The sequence below is a fragment of the Melospiza georgiana genome, chromosome 6, assembly GCF_028018845.1.
Source record: "Melospiza georgiana isolate bMelGeo1 chromosome 6, bMelGeo1.pri, whole genome shotgun sequence".
Lineage (NCBI taxonomy): Eukaryota > Metazoa > Chordata > Aves > Passeriformes > Passerellidae > Melospiza > Melospiza georgiana.
Genome location: NC_080435.1, coordinates 22,310,346 through 22,326,411, shown reverse-complemented (window position 1 = coordinate 22,326,411; position 16,066 = coordinate 22,310,346). Strand labels below are relative to the sequence as shown.

The window sequence follows — 16,066 nt, the reverse complement described above, 5'->3', positions numbered from 1 at the left end:
AATACAGCAGAGACTTTTTGATATCGCCAGGTACAGCAGTGCCAAAGCTTGCGGGCACCTCGCTACATGGGGGACAATCAGGGCGGCCATTAAATGAAGTCACGCGAATGTTGGCCATTTCGCAGCTTTGGACATTAATTCCCCCAAACCCTCAGTGCCACTAGAACCCGTATATGACCCCAAGAATAATCCAAACCCTGCAGAATTGCCTTACCTTGAGATCAACCCAGGCCCTGGGGGATTGCCTTACCCTGATAAAAGTTCCTGCACGGTGGGACCCCTGTGCGCGGAACTCTCATCTCACAAGTGGGCAGTGGCTCACTTCCTGCCCTAGGTGGCCATGCAGCAGTCCAGCCCTGGCAAAAATGGAAGGAAGCTGCTTTGAGGAGGGTGATTTGGTGGTCCTTACAGCCTGCCCAGTAATAGATGAGCTGAAGCATCGGCCGGCACATCAGGAGCTAGACTATAAAGTAATTACAGAACTGAGGGCGCTAGTAAAAGAAAGCGGCATATCCTCCCATCACGCCCTAAGCCACCTACGATCTTTCAGGACCACGTACATCCTCACTCCCCATGAAAAGCATAATGGACAAGCATCATGAAAATGATCCTAACAGTGACTCAGTTTGCAGTCTGGCTCAGATTAGCAAGAGCTGTGTACAGCGCAGGCAGAAGCGCTGCAGGACAGAAATGCACCAGACCCTGTTGTGCAGCTGACCGGAGAGGGTCCCTCTGCAGTCTGTGCAGTGCAGGCAGGCCACTCGTGTGATGCATGTGATATCATTGCTTGCCTAGCCCTGCAGGCCCTGCGGCGACTCCCAGGGATGGGTATAGATTCTAACCTGTCTTTTGCTAAGACTTTACAGGCTCCAGCAGAGTTATTAATGCAGTTCCTGGACAGACTACAAGACGCGCTCTCCTGGTGGGTCAACAGTGATGAGGCCAGAGTTATCCTGTTGCAGCTGCTTGATTTTACAAATGCAAACAAAGATTGTAGAAATGCATTGCTCGCTGTTCATAACACACATAGCAGATATGGTCAGAGCATACCAAAATGTGGGAACTGCTGCTGATAACACTAATTCTGTAGCAACGGCTTTAACTGCACATTTCGCATTCTGGACACGCGGGCAGGGGGCTGTTTTAAATGTGGTTCGATGGGTCATTTTAAAAAGGATTGCCCTCAACAAGGGGGTGGGATAAAAATACCATCTAAAGATTGTCCAGGTGTGGAAGGAGAAAGCATTGGGCTGTTGACTGCCACTCCCAGTACCCTGTGAATTGGAATGCTACACAGCCAGGAAACTTTCAACTGGTGGCCGGTCCACGTGCCCCTGAGAATCAAAAACAATTCAAGACAAGACTTTTAGCAAGTGAGCTCCTGCCTACAACTGCAGGCACTCCCAGGCTGGATCTTGCCTTCACGAGAATCCATAACTCTAATGACATCTTTGGTACATTTAGCTCCTACATTTAGGTCTGGGGACCCCTTGGTAATAACACTCATGCTTTGTTAATAGGACATTCCTCTGCCACCAGGTTGGGACTTTTTGTACTGCCTGAAATTATTAATTCAGATTATGAGGGCAAACTACAGATTATACTACGGGCCCCCACGCCACCCTGCTTTATACCTGCAGGTCAACGTATATCACACCTTATTCCCTTCCCCAACAAAACCCCTAGTGGCAAGGGCAAAAGTGCCACAGATAACTTTGACACCACAGGTAAGCCACAGATTTTCTGGACAAGCTCTATTACAACAGCTCAGCCAATTTTAATTAGCCCAATGTTAGATGGCAAAAGATTTAAAGGGGTTGTTGATAGGGGAGCTGATGTCTGTATCATTAAAACTAATGAATGGCCTAGTAATTGGCCCACAATCAGCTGTGCATCATCCCTGATTGGGGTGGGAGGGATGCAGCGCCCTAGACAGAGCACTCACCTTTGCCTTGTCCTTGGCTCTGATGGGCAAACTGCCTGGACTGCCCCATTCATTGCCTCTATACCATACATGTAATGGGGAAGAGATGTTCTGGGACAATTTGGAACAACCATAGAAATAGACTCAACCTCACAGCAGGGCCTTTTCATAGGGCCCATTGATCAGCCGTTCCAAAATCAAGTACTGGACACATGTAAATTCACATGGTGGACTGAAGACCCTGTGTGGGTCGAACAATGGTCCCTAGGAAAGGAACAGCTACTGAATTTAAAACAGCTTATGGAAGAACGCTTGTCATCAGGCCATATCAATCCATTTTCTATCCCCTGGCACACCCCTATGTTCTGTACACGTAAGCAAAATGGCAAGCCACAATTATTACAGGATCTATGGACAATAAATGCAATTGTTGAACCTATGGGGGCTCTGCAGCCTGGGCTTCCATCACCCGCAATGATTCTCCTCAATTGGCCCTTACTAATTTTAGAGCTAAAAATCTGTTTCTTTACCATCCCTCTACATCCTGATGATGCACCTCAGTTTGCCTTTTCCATGCCTGCCTTAAACCACCCAGAACCAATGAAGAGATTTCACTGGACTGTACTGCCACAAGGCAGGTGTTGCCAAAGGGTAGCTGATCTTGCCCTACAGCCTGTTTGTCTTAAATTTCCTACTGCAACCATATATCATTATATGGATGACATTTTACTTGCAGCTCATGATCAATCCATTTTATGTTCTATTCAGGTAGCTGTCATGCAGGAAATTCAAAATGCAGGACTCATCGTGAGTCCCCATGGCATTATCTAGGATGGAGAATTACGCAACAGACCATCAGCCCTCATTCTTTAAGGCTTTGTGTTAAAGACACACTAACTTGAAATTAATTACAGAAACTGCTAGGTTCCTTAAATTGGTTGTGTCCTGGTTTTGGTTTGTCTACAGAGCTTTTACACCCTTTATTTGGCTTACTCAGAAGAAACCCCCAACTGTACTCACTTTGACAATTGACCCCAGAAGCTAAAACTGCCCTTGCACACTGTGCTCAAGCAATAGAAAACTGACGGAATTGGAGATGGGATCCTGACAAATCTGTGTACCTGCTATAACTCCTAGCAAATTTCAACCTTCAGCTGTTTTGTTTCAATGGTTTGTTAATGATAAAGACCCTTTGCAAGTGTTAGAATGGTTATGCTTGCCTTACACAGCAACAAAGACTGTGTGCACTGTTAATGATATGTTCTCAGTTAAGAAAGGTAGAGAGCAGGAACTAACTCTCCATGGCCAGGATCCACATCCCATCTACATACCTGCAAGAAAAGACAATGTGGCATGGCTGCTATCAGAGGACACCAGTTTTCAAACCATGCTTGCAAAATTTTTTTTGCAATTACCTATCCATTATCCCTCACATCATTTATGGACAGATATGGGAAACCTCCCCCTGTATGGAAAGCTGTCACCACAGCACTGACCCCTGTCAACGGACCAACTGTTTTTACAGAGGCATCCAGCAAAACACACAGAGCTGCAGTGATTTGGCATGGAGGTGACTCTGCCCAGTGGCATAAAAGGGTATTAATGTTAAAGGATGCCTCTCTGCAGATTTTAGAATTGGCTGCTATCAGATATACCTTTCACTTATTTTCACAGAACAACAAAACATCAGAACTAATTCTTCATATGCCGCCAATGTTGCATTCCATATAGAATCTTCTATTTAACACATGTAAATAACATCTTTTGTTGACAGAGTTAAGAACATGGTGAACTTTGATTAACAGCTGGCAGCATGATTTTTATGTGTTGCATTTTCATTCCCACTCAGGTTTATCTGGGCCTCTTGCAGAGGGTAACAACTATACCACACCATGATCCTTGTGCGTCCCTTCCAACTCTGGATATTTTATGTTCTATTTTAAGATGCCTCTCTTTCATGATGATTCCACTGGATGGTGACTCCCCTGTGTTGTCCCTGTTCCCTGGCTCTGGTACATCCTCAAAAGCCCTCTGGAAGGCAACACTAACACCTTCCCACCGGGCTGGCTCCAGCAGGCAGGGCTGGCTCCCTCCGTGCCAGGGGACAAAGTGCTCATGGGGACACCTCTGCTGCTTCTCCTGCCCTCACACAGCTGCAGGGGTGACAAACAGACACACCAGAGCAACGCTGCTGTGCCCCAAACGTGGCTTTTCCCATCTTTTCCCACCCACAGCTTCCATGTAGAGCAGCATAGGGAGGGGTGAGGGACAGGACAGATGGCAAGGAGGATGTGGGAGCCTGGTCCTGTGTGCCTGGCACAAAAGCCAGGGAGATACCTCCTTCCTGGCTGTGGACTGGACACAGCTGGAGCAGGAAAACAATTGGAGTAGGAGAGGATTGCCCATAGAGATACCAGAGAGCAAATGCCTTTGGAATGGATCTGAGCTGGACTCTCAGGTGTCAGTTGATATCACTGAGCTGCTGGATTCCTTCAGCAGGACACTCCTTTCAACATTCCCTCCCTTTTCCCACACTATTTATAGCTCTTAATTCCCTACAGACCTCAATTCTACCCCCAAAATCAATAACCAGGTTCCACCCAATGAGGGGGCCCTGATGAAGGTGGAAGAGAAGAGTCTGAGCTGGTTTCCTCTGGCAGCCTGGAGAACTTGCCCGCAGTGCCCTGCCCTCAGCTGCCAGGCTCCAGCTGCTGTCCCTGGGCCGGGATCTGCAGGAGGTTCCCTGGAATGGTCCCTTGGGAAAGGGGAGCGCAGCCCGCGGGCTGAGCCCGAGCAGCGTCCGGCGCGGGCTCTGTCCCAGCTCCTGCCACAGCCCCTGCTCTCCGTGCTGCCTCGTGTTCTCCAGGGCTCTCACACACAGGCAGCTGCCTCAGAGCCTGCCACGGGCTCAGGGCTCTGCTCCTCAGCTGCTCTTCACTCTGCCCGGGAAATGAGCAACGGGAGAGAGCCTCAGCAACCACACCTGTGCCCAAAGCACTTGGGCTCCATCTCCGCTTGTATTATATTTTATAGCAACCTCAATCCTGAAATTTTATCTTTTGAACAGCCTGAACTTACCCTCTCTCGTTCTTGAGGTGGATCCTAAGGACTCCGCACTACAAATTTCCTGTTAAACTTCGGTTTCTGATTCAAATCTAGTTTTCCCCCTTGTATACTGCAATTTCAGAGGTTTTTCACCTTCACCATACAGTTTCCTAGAAGATTAATGCAATAATAAACTCTCTGTGCAAGCTGGAGCACTGGCACACAGCATGGGGATGATTTAGGATGTCAGCAATGGCATTTCTCCTGAGAAGAGGCAAATCCACGCTGCTGTCTTGGCTTTAATCCTTAGAAAGTTGCAGGTTTCATTTGAGTCCTCTTCCACAATCTCTTGGCAATCAGACAGCAGACTACAGTGAATTCAAGGAATTCCTAAAAAGCTGAGGTGAGATGATTCCTACCCAGGCTGACATGTGCCTCAGGGATCTGGGATGCTCCTCCTGGAAACTGCTGGCCCTGGGACCAGAACTGTCACCTCTGTTCCCTGCTGACACCGTGTTGGTGTCCCCAGCTATGGAATCTCACATCCCCTCACCAGCCCAATCCTTTCAAGGGCAAACACTTCATGATCCACGAGCTGATGGGGCTTCAGGACAGTTGGAGAGGGACTTTGGACAAGGGCATGGAGTGACAGGACAAGGGGGAATGGCTTCCCACTGACTGAGGGTGGGGTCCGATTGGATATTGGGAAGAAATCCTTCCCTGTGAGGGTGCTGAGGCCCTGGCACAGGCTGCCCAGAGGGATGGGGTCAGGTAAAAACAAACACAAGTGCACCCAAGTCTGAGGCTTGAGGAGGATAAGCCCCAATGAAGGGCTGGAAAGGGAATCACAGCAGCCCAAACCTGGTCTCTATTAGCTTTCATTGCATCATCAAGGGGATTGGCAGTAATCAGGGTGGGCTCTACGTGCCAATGACCTGGCTGCAAGCAACTGAGTGCTGTCCTTCCCTTGGACTCTGTGAGCCTGGGGGACAATAACAAAAATGTGAATTCTTTTCTCAATTGTGCTCCTTTGGGCCCAGGGCAGGCTTTAGCAATGATTCTGGAGCTATTTCCAGAATGGGAGTTGTTTCTGACAAGCAAACAGATAATTCAACATCACTGCCAGCATTCCAGTGCCACCAGTAACACTCTGGAGCTGGAGGGATAATGATTCCTATGGGAAGAGAAACAAGAAATGGTAGGAAATCTTGGGAGGGAGAAGGCAGTTGGAGAAAGGGACGTCCTGCAGGGAAGGAGTGTTTCTAATCAGAAGAAAATGAGGAGCCATTTGCAAAATTCTTCACGTGGACTTTTGACAAAAGCCAATTACTTTGTAGCAAAGAAATAAAAATTCAAGATAAATAACTCCAAGGGAGTGGAGCTCTGACTTACCCAATGTTGTAAAACAAGTTCCACCTGCCCTGTGACCCCACCGAGCATTGGGGAGCAGCACCACGAGAGGGAACAGGGAGAAACCAGGAGGGCGGGAATGGGGAGCTCCTGGTGACCTGGGCACTTTCTCCTTCATGTCCCTGACCTGGCAGGAGCCGCTTTAGGACATGGATCCCAAAGGAGCAAGAGGGACCAGGAAGCGCCGCTGATCTGCACAGAGCCCTTTGCCTGCTGCTGCCCCACAGGGAACAGGTCAGTGGAATGTTTGCCTTCCTCCCCACCCCACCTTCCTCTCCTGCAGCAGCTGCTCTGTTCCTGCCACCCTCTCCTGGTGACTGCAGTGCCCTCCACAGCTCCTCTCTCTTCTCCTGTGCATCCCATCTGTATCCTAATACTGAAATGGGCCAGAACAAACTTTCTGACACAACGCAAAGCATGAGGAAGCAGGAATTCTCGACCTGCATAGGACACAGAGGGATCTATTCTTGTGTTGTGTATATGGTGGGACTTTACAACTTGGTATTTATCCATTAGAACCACATGTAGGCATTAAAAAGTATTTCTTTTCTAATACAAAACCACCATTTTCTAGAACTCATTTCCATGCATCCAACTCATCCTGGAAGTCCTTTTATAATCCTGGAGGTATTTTAAGAGGGGTGTCTCTGGGGGTCATATTCAATGAATGCTGCCATATTAAAGGTGCCCTTGCCTTGAACTTTGGCCAAGCAGTGTTGTTTCTTGTTCCAGAATTGGCCCAATTACCACTGGAGGCCTCCTTATCTGCTTCTACACTGGCAGCTCCAGCCACATTTATCATCTCGTGTGCCAGTCTTTACATCCTTTTATTATTTGGCCACTTTACTTTTGGACAACTTCAGAAGAACTGAAAATGTTTATTCTTTACGTTATTTATCAGCCTCCTGCTAACCAGCCCAACCCTCCCACCTCCCTCTCCCACTCCACAATTCCCACTGCCCTCCTGCCCTGCACATCTCACTCCTCCCCACTGAATCCTTCCCACTGCAGGGAGCTGCTGAGGAGCCACACGGTCCATCCCTGGATTCTCCAAGCACTGATTGCCCATCCACTCCGACCACAGCCAGGGGCCACATCCCACTGCCTGCCCAGCGTCCATCCATGGAGGTGAGCACCGTGTCCCCATCTCCTGCCTCACCCACTGAAGGAGATGATCTGTGTGGGACAGATGTCACCAGCGTGGCCATACACAGTGTGACACTGCTCATCTGCCTCTGTGGGCTGGCTGGGAACAGGACTGTGCTCTGGGTCCTCGGGTTCTGCATCCAGAGGGACACCATGAAACCCGTCACTGCCTACATCCTTCACCTGGCCATCATCAACTTCCTCTTCCTCATCTTCATGGTCCCCTCCACTCTGCTCTTCCTGCAGGAGGATTTCTCCTGCTCTTCCATCATGTCCCCACCATCCATACGCTTCCTTTTCCTCCTCTTCCGGATGTTCCACAGCCTAGGGCTGTACCGGCTGACGGCATCAGCATCGAGAGGGGCAGGTCCATGCTCTGCCCACCTGGGCTCCTCTTCCACCTTCCCCAGCGCCTCTCATGGGTGGTGGTCAGTGCCGTGCTCTGGGCCCTTTCCATCACTGCCATCGCTGCCATTTCTGCAGTGAATTCCCTGTGCCAGTCACAGGAACACAAGCTCTGCTGCCGTGGGGCTCTCATCTCCCTGTACATCCTCAGCTTCCTCGTCTTTGCTCCATCCATGGTCATTTCCAGCACAATCCTCTTCATTCACTTCAAGGGCAGCTCCCAGCAGCAGCAATCCAAGAGGCTTGACATCATTGTCTTCCTGGCTGTGCTCCTCACTCTCCCCCTCAGTCTCTGGAATTTCCTGCAGCAGCTCGGCTACACCACTGTGTCCCCCCGGGTTGTTCTCCTGTTTGCCTGCATGCACAGCAGCATCAACCCCTTCATCTACATCTCAGTAACAAAGTGCTGGAGGCGCTGCTCCATGGGGTCCCTCAGGGAGTGCCTCCAGAAGGTGTTGGAGGAGCCAGAAGGGAGCACTGCCCCCAGTAATGATGCCACCATGGACAGGGGGTCTGAGCCTGTTGAACCCTTCAAGTGCCCCCATGCAGGACCATGGGGCAGTGACTGAAGTTTTCCTTGAGCCTGCAGATTATTAAACATCCATGCTATTACCCTTCTGCTCTATATTCCTGCAGGAAAAGGGAGCAGGGACATTTGACAAGGGCCATGTGTTAGGCATGCTCTGCACAGAGCACATTGGAGCATGATTGGAGCTTTGACCCTCCCTCACAGGTCCTGGAGCACTGTTCCCCAAAAGGATCCTTCCCAACACGGCTGTGACCCCAGAATTCCCCCTGGCACCTGGTTCCTTCATCCCACTGAGGTCTGATATCAATGAACAGCACCGTGAACCCTGAGCTGCCTTTGCCCCCTCTGCCAGCGCTTCCCGGCTTCCTCTGGCTGCTGCTGCCAGCCGGGAATGTGGCTGGAGGGAGGGGACAGAGAGCTAGTTAGCTAGGAATTCTGTGACTGTTTTGAAATTTAATAACAAACTATGTTTATTTAGTCAAGGCATAATTGACTGTGGTTTTTTACCTGCTTTTGATTTAGATCTGTATTGGCTGAGTGTCAGTAGAAAACTCAATGGACCCATAGCCCTTCAAGATTTGAGTCAAGAGTTGGGGAACAAAATTAAATAAAGTATTTTTAATGATTTTCATATAAATAGAAATTAATTGGACATCATAGAATAAGAATGGTATCTTGAGAGAATTAGGATTTCAGAGGACAATACGTACCAGAAGACTTAGTTAATAAATTGCAAGAGATAAATTGCAATGGCAATAAGAGAGCTATTTCCTAGGCTTGTACACCTCAGAAAACTTAATTTGTAGGAAATGTCTAACCAGTACATAAAATTAATTAAAACATTGTTTAGCAGGAAAAACTCGCAGGTTATCTATTAAACTAAGAGAGAGGACATATTCTGGTAGGAATAAAAACAAACAAAACACCATTACCTTGACATAAAAAAACTGGGCGCAATACTGGGAGTATCTAGAAAAAAATCTTTCATATTACAGTGTATAAAAATGCCGATAAAAATACTGTTTCTTTCAATCTGTCTATGGCAAATATATTTCCAATAGGTTCACAATTTTGACTCAAAATTTTTATTAGTCTAACACATTTTAGCTGTGATACTTAAACGTCTTGGTGTCAGAGGGGACACAGCCATGGCTTGTGCTCCCTGCAGCAACCCTGATCCCCAGTGCCCAGAGCTGGGCTGGCACAGACATGATGGCCAAGGGGCTCAGCATCCCCCACCCTCAGTGCTCTGTGAGTGTCACAGCAGAGATCTCCACTGAGATCATGAATTTTTAATTTTGTGAGCCAGGTGCAAAGGTCTTTCTGCCTTCAGAAATTCTTCCTCTCCACTGCCTTCAGCTGCTCCCTCAGCAGGCTCAGGTGGTGCAGCAGCAAGGAGAGGAGGAGGCCGTGATCCTCAGCACAGCCACCCCCTTCCAGGAGCAGGGTGACACCTGTGTTTGTCACCATGGGCTCCACGGGGCATCACCCCCCTCCCTGGGGCTTCCCTGAGGTCACCAGCCCCACCACACCCCACACCTTCCCTCCAGCCCCACCACACCCCACACCTTCTCTCCAGCCCCACCACACCCCACACCTTCTCTCCAGCCCCACCACGCCCCACACCTTCCCACCACATCTTCCCAGCAGCTCCATCATGTCCCACCCCTCCCACACCACCCTCCCATCCCACTCCCCATGCAGCCCACCCACCTCCCGTCCTTCCCATCCCTCCCAGCCCCGGGCCTCAGGCTCCACTCCCTCCCCACGGGCTGCTCACCCCAGCCTGCCCCGGAAGGCTTTGGAGCCGTCTTTCTCTTGGAGATGCCCCTCCCCAGCTCCATCCCTGCTCTCCAGCCCCCCAACCTCCTCTGGACACAAACAAGAGGCACTACAGGGATGGCTCCACTGCTGTTCATTGTGCTGCAGAAGCATGGAATTGCCAGGAGGAGCAGAAACACTGCTGGGGCTCCTGAGTGGGGCAGGAGAGGAGCGGGGCTGTCTGGAGGGGAAGGCAGCCTGGGGGGAATTTCTAGAGGATGTCAGAGGGGGCATGATGCCTTAGGATTTTAGCCTTTCTGTTTTTCATATCCGGTTCTGCATTAGTGCATTACTCTAAACTCCATGGAAAGTGTTAGTTAACTGTCTGCGCATTTTGGTCAGACAAAACAATCCTTCTAGGCCTGAAATTCAAGGACACTCTACTGCCTCAGGCCCAGAAAAGTACAGACAAAAGTAAATTGGGGGAGGGCAAAGTGGGGCTAAATGACTTCATTACCTGAAGCTGTAATTGGAGGATTAACCCCTGATTTGTGAATGGACCAAACTTATATCTGTCTGAAAAACTAGTGACCATTGTCCATTTTGGGTGCAGCCCCTCTCGGAGGCTTTGAGAGCCCAAGGTGAACCTTTTGAAGGCCTTTCATCAAAGCCTTCTTTTATTCTCTTCACCTGCTCTGGCCTCTGTTCCAGGGAGCCAGCCCAAGGCATCAGGCAGACAGGGGCTGGAGGGGGCAGGAGGGCTCTGGGTGCCACCAATGCCAAATCTCCCACTGGAGAGCAGCAGAGGCCAACAGGCCACACCTGCAGCCAGGGAGAGGCCAGGGAATGGGAACCCAGGAACTGGGATGGGATGGGATGGGATGGGATGGGATGGCATGGCATGGCATGGCATGGCATGGCATGGCATGGCATGGCATGGCATGGCATGGCATGGCATGGCGTGGTGTGGCAATGGCATGGCATGGGAAGGGATAGCATGGCATGGCATGGCATGGCATTGGATGGACATGGCATGGCATGGCATGGCATGGCATGGCATGGCATGGCATGGCATGGCATGGCATGGCATGGCATGGCATGGCATGGCATGGCATGGCATGGCATGGCATGCAATTGGATTGAGAGTGGGGTGAAGATAGGGATGAGGTGTGATACAAAAGTCAGGCAGAATAAAGTTCCTAACACCATCTAATGGTGGTTCCAAAGGAAGCATTAGGCAGCAGGCCATGCAGAATCATCTATCCTTATTTCTGTTTGTGTTGTGATACTTTACAACAATGTTTTTAATTATTATAACCATACACATATAATAAATTTTTTTCTTGTCTAGTAGATAAATACCATTTTACTAGAACTCATTTTCAGGCATCTACTTCCTACTGAACAGCCCTTCATATCCTGGGGTTCATTCAGGTGGCTCTCTGGTGTTCATATTCACGGAATGCTCCGATATTAAAGGTGACCTTACTTTGAACTTTTCCTTTGGCCATGTGCTCTTGCTTCTTGTTACAGAACTTGCCCCCAAACCACTACAGGCTTCCTTATCTGTTTCTGCATTGGCTCCAGCCACATTTATCACCCTGTGTCCACATTTTTATATTCATTTATCTCTCTGACCAGTTAGTCTTGGAGCAAATACAGGGGAGTTGAAAATGTTTATTCTCTCTAATTTATCTATCCTCTGCAAAGCAGCCCAAACCTCCCACCCCACAGTTTCCACCACCCTCCTCCCCTGCACATCTCACTCCTCCCCACTGAATCCTTCCCACTACAGGGAGCTGCTGAGCAGCCACATAGTCCATCTCTGGATTCTCCAAGCACTGACTGCCCATCCACTCTGACCACAGCCAGGGGCCACATCCCACTGCCTGCCCAGCGTCCATCCATGGAGGTGAGCCCCTTGTCCTCTCTTTTTAGTTCACCAACTGACGGACCTGGTCAGTGTGAGATCAGTGTCTTCAGCGTGGCCATGGACTTTGTGATGCTGCTTGTTGGCCTCTGTGGGCTGGCTGGGAATGGCGTGTTCCTCTGGCTCCTGCACATTAATGCCATCACTGACTTCATCTTCTATCAGGCCATCACCGACTTCCTCTTCCTCATCTTTATGGTCCCTTCTACCCTGGTATTCCTTGTGGAGGAGGTTTCCTGCTCTGCTATAATGTCCCCACTGTATATGAGCTTGCTTTTCCAGCTGTCACTGTTCACCTACAATATAGGGCTGTACCGGCTGACATTCATCAGCATTCAGAGGTGCAGGTCTGTCCTCTGCCTGTTTTTCTGTGGTTGCCAATTTCCTGAGCACCTGCTGTTGGTGGTGATGAGTGTCCTGTACTGGGCCCTCCTCTTTGTTGTCATTGCTGTCAATCCCACGGTGACTTCCCTGTGCCAGTTACACGAGCAGGAGCAATGCCGGGTGGTTCTCATATCCATGTACGCCCTCAACCTCTTCCTATTTGCTGTACCCATGGTCATTTCCAGCACAATCCTCTTCATTCATCTCAAGCCTGGCTCCCAGCAGCAGCAACACAAGAGGCTTGATGTTGTTATCTTCCTCATTGCACTCGTCAGTCTGCCCCTCAGTCTCTGGTCTCTTCTGCAGCAGCTCGGTTACACCGTTGTGCCCTCCCAGGTGGTTTTCCTGCTCACCTGCATCCACAGCAGCATCAAACCCTTCATCTACTTCTTGGTGGGGAGATGGAAGAGAGACTGCTTTATGGGGAGCTGCTGGAGACACTGCTCCATGGAGAGCTGCAGGAAGCACTCCTCGATCCAGTCCCTAAGGGAGGCAATCAACAGGGTCTTTGGGGAGCCAGAAGAAAACACTGCCTGTGGAGATGATCCTGTTGTGACCAGCGGGGTCTGAGCCTGTTGATCCCTTCCACTGCACTGCTGAAGGACCCCGGGACAGTGGCTGAGAGATTCCTTGAGTCTCCTGATCAATAAATACCCACAGGATCACCCTCCCTAGTCTGCTGCATCCCCAGCCCCTTTCCAGGCCGCTCTGGGATCTGATCCTTGCTTGAGAGGCCTCAGCCTTGAGGAGCAACCCCTGGGCTCAGCTCCTGTGTTGCTGATCAGAAACACCCTCTGCTCTCAGCAACTGCTGCTGTCCAACCACCTCCTGGGCTTTCATCAACAGCCTTGGAAATTATTGCACTGCCCTGGATGCCACAGCATCCCTGCTCTGCCACTGTCCCAGGAAGCTGCCAGCCCCAAGTGTGGCCAGGCTGAGCCATTGCTGGGAGTGCCGCCCATGCCTTGGGGCCCTGTGAGCAGCGGCCCCAAAGGAGAGCCTTGGAGCTCTGCTGGGCCCAGCAGTGCTGAGCAGAAGCTCCCTGGCACTGGGGCCTCTCCCAGCTGGGATCTCTCCCGGCTGCTGCCCTGGGCTGATCCCTGAACGCCGACGGCTCCTGGGCCCATCCCCGCAGGGCTCCAGGCCCAGCCCTTGGCCCAGGGAGAAGATGCAAAGGGATCCGCAGGGAGCATTTCACTGCCTGCCAGGGCAATTGCTCACAGGCACCTTGCACTCACTCTGCCTGGCTGGCTGGCTGTGTGCACACACGTCTGCATCTGCTGGGGCAAATGTGGCAGAAATGCTGCTCTCTCAGCTGTGTTAGTACCTGAGACCTCTCACTGGGTGTCCTGGGTTGACTATATGATGCTTTTATCCCCAGTTGTCTCATTCTGTTTATTTTGAATAATAAGTTTTGTACCTTTAAGAGTGCTCCAATGAGTGAAGCGGGGTAGAGAAGAAGCGTGCAGTTTGTTTTCAGACACTGTACTCCACTCCTCCACATTCCTCCTCCTGGACTGTTGTTGTCTGCAGACAGAGAGTGGGACAGAGCTCTTCTTTTGCATTTTAGTTTGTGTTAGCTAGCTGAGGCAAAGAAGTTCCCTGGACTGTGGTTTTGTTTTGTTTTTTTTTCCTTTTCTTTGGACCTCATGAAACTGCTCTGGCCTGAACACCCAGGAGAGCACTGGCAGCTGCAGCTGTGGCCCATGAGGCCGGGCCTGGCTTGCGACATTTCCAACACCGGAGGGACAGATCAGAGACTGAGTGAGCTGAGCTGCAACCCGGGGATGGGGTTTTCTCAGTTTGTCATCTCTTTTAGAGTGTCAAGGCGTCTCATTGTTTGATATTGTTTTGGTTTTATTGTTTAATAAACACCTTTTTTCCACCTTTCTCCAAGGAGGTATTATTTTTCCCTCCTGGAGCAGTGAGGGGGAGGGGCTGATTGGATGTGCTTTTCCCACCAGAGCCCCTTTGGGGGATTCTTCCAAAAATTTGCTCTAAACCTGGACAGTGAGCACTGAGAAGGGGCAGCTCAGCACCAAGGCCATGGGCACCAAAGGGCAGCAATGGAGGGTGGCAGTGAGCAGGAAGGAAAGCAGCCAGAGCAGGGCACACAGGAGCACCGGGAAGCACTGGGAGCAGGGGCAGGGCCAGCAGGACACGGGAGGACAAACAGAGCTGTGACAGCACTGAGGGCTGTCAGAGAGGAGACAGCAGCAGTGAAAGCCAAGAGGATGGGGACCTTCAGCCCAGCTGTCACAGCCCACGAGCCCAGCTGGTGGCAGAAGCTCTCTGGGACAGAAAATATCCCCAGGGTGATGTGATGGAGAGCAGGAAGGTGGAGCCAGCCATGGCCAGGCTGAGCACACAGGGGGTGATGGGGTTCCTGTGGGTGATGAAGCTGAGGAGCCAGAGCACAGCCCCATTCCCACCATCCCACACAGGCACAGCAGCAGCAGCAGCAGCAGTGGGACAGGCACTTTGCTCCACTGCCTGTTGTCACACTGGCTCCAGTTGTCGTGGCTCTCCTCATTCCAGCTCCCCTGGGATGCCTTCCCACCGGGCTGGCTCCAGCAGGCAGGGCTGGCTCCCTCCGTGCCAGGGGACAAAGTGCTCATGGGGACACCTCTGCTGCTTCTCCTGCCCTCACACAGCTGCAGGGGTGACAAACAGACACACCAGAGCAACGCTGCTGTCCCCCAAACGTGGCTTTTCCCATCATTTCCCACCCACAGCTTCCATGTGGAGCAGCACAGGGAGGGGTGAGGGACTTGACAGATGGCAAAGAGGATGTGGGAGCCTGGTCCTGTGTGCCTGGCACCAAAGCCAGGGAGATACCTCCTTCCTGGCTGTGGAAATGACAGAGCTGGAGCAGGAAAACAATTGGAGTAGGAGAGGATTGCCCATGGAGATATCAGAGAAATAATGCCTTTGGGATGGATCTGAGCTGGACTCTCAGGTGTCAGGTGTTGATATCACTGAGCTGCTAGATTCCTTCAGCAGGACACTCCTTTCAATATTCCCTCCTTTTCCCACAGTGTTTATGGGTTTGAATTCCCTACAGACCTCAATTCTGCCCCCAAAATCAATTACCGGGTTCTACCCAATGAGGGGGCCCTGGTGAAGGTGGAAGAGAAGAGTCTGAGCTGGTTTCCTCTGGCAGCCTGGAGAACTTGCCCGCAGTGCCCTGCCCTCAGCTGCCAGGCTCCAGCTGCTGTCCCTGGGCCGGGATCTGCAGGAGGTTCCCTGGAATGGTCCCTTGGGAAAGGGGAGCGCAGCCTGCGGGCTGAGCCCGAGCAGCGTCCGGCGCGGGCTCTGTCCCAGCTCCTGCCACAGCCCCTGCTCTCCGTGCTGCCTCGTGTTCTCCAGGGCTCTCACACACAGGCAGCTGCCTCAGAGCCTGCCACGGGCTCAGGGCTCTGCTCCTCAGCTGCTCTTCACTCTGCCTGGCAAATGAGCAACGGGAGAGAGCCTCAGCAACCACACCTGTGCCCAAAGCACTTGGGCTCCATCTCAGCTTCTCTTTCATTCA

General features: G+C 51.0%; 2 protein-coding genes across 2 annotated transcripts; both read left to right on the top strand.

The window, feature by feature from the left end:
• Positions 1–7,501: 7,501 nt before the first annotated feature.
• LOC131084910 (mas-related G-protein coupled receptor member H-like) lies at positions 7,502–8,499 on the top strand. The gene is given in 2 exon segments (XM_058026674.1): positions 7,502–7,868; positions 7,871–8,499. Coding segments are annotated over 2 exon segments (996 nt in total).
• A 3,627-nt stretch (positions 8,500–12,126) lies between these two features.
• LOC131084512 (mas-related G-protein coupled receptor member D-like) lies at positions 12,127–13,104 on the top strand. The gene has a single exon (XM_058026056.1). It carries the CDS (start codon positions 12,127–12,129, stop codon positions 13,102–13,104), a length of 978 nt encoding a protein of 325 aa, XP_057882039.1.
• Positions 13,105–16,066: the final 2,962 nt, after the last annotated feature.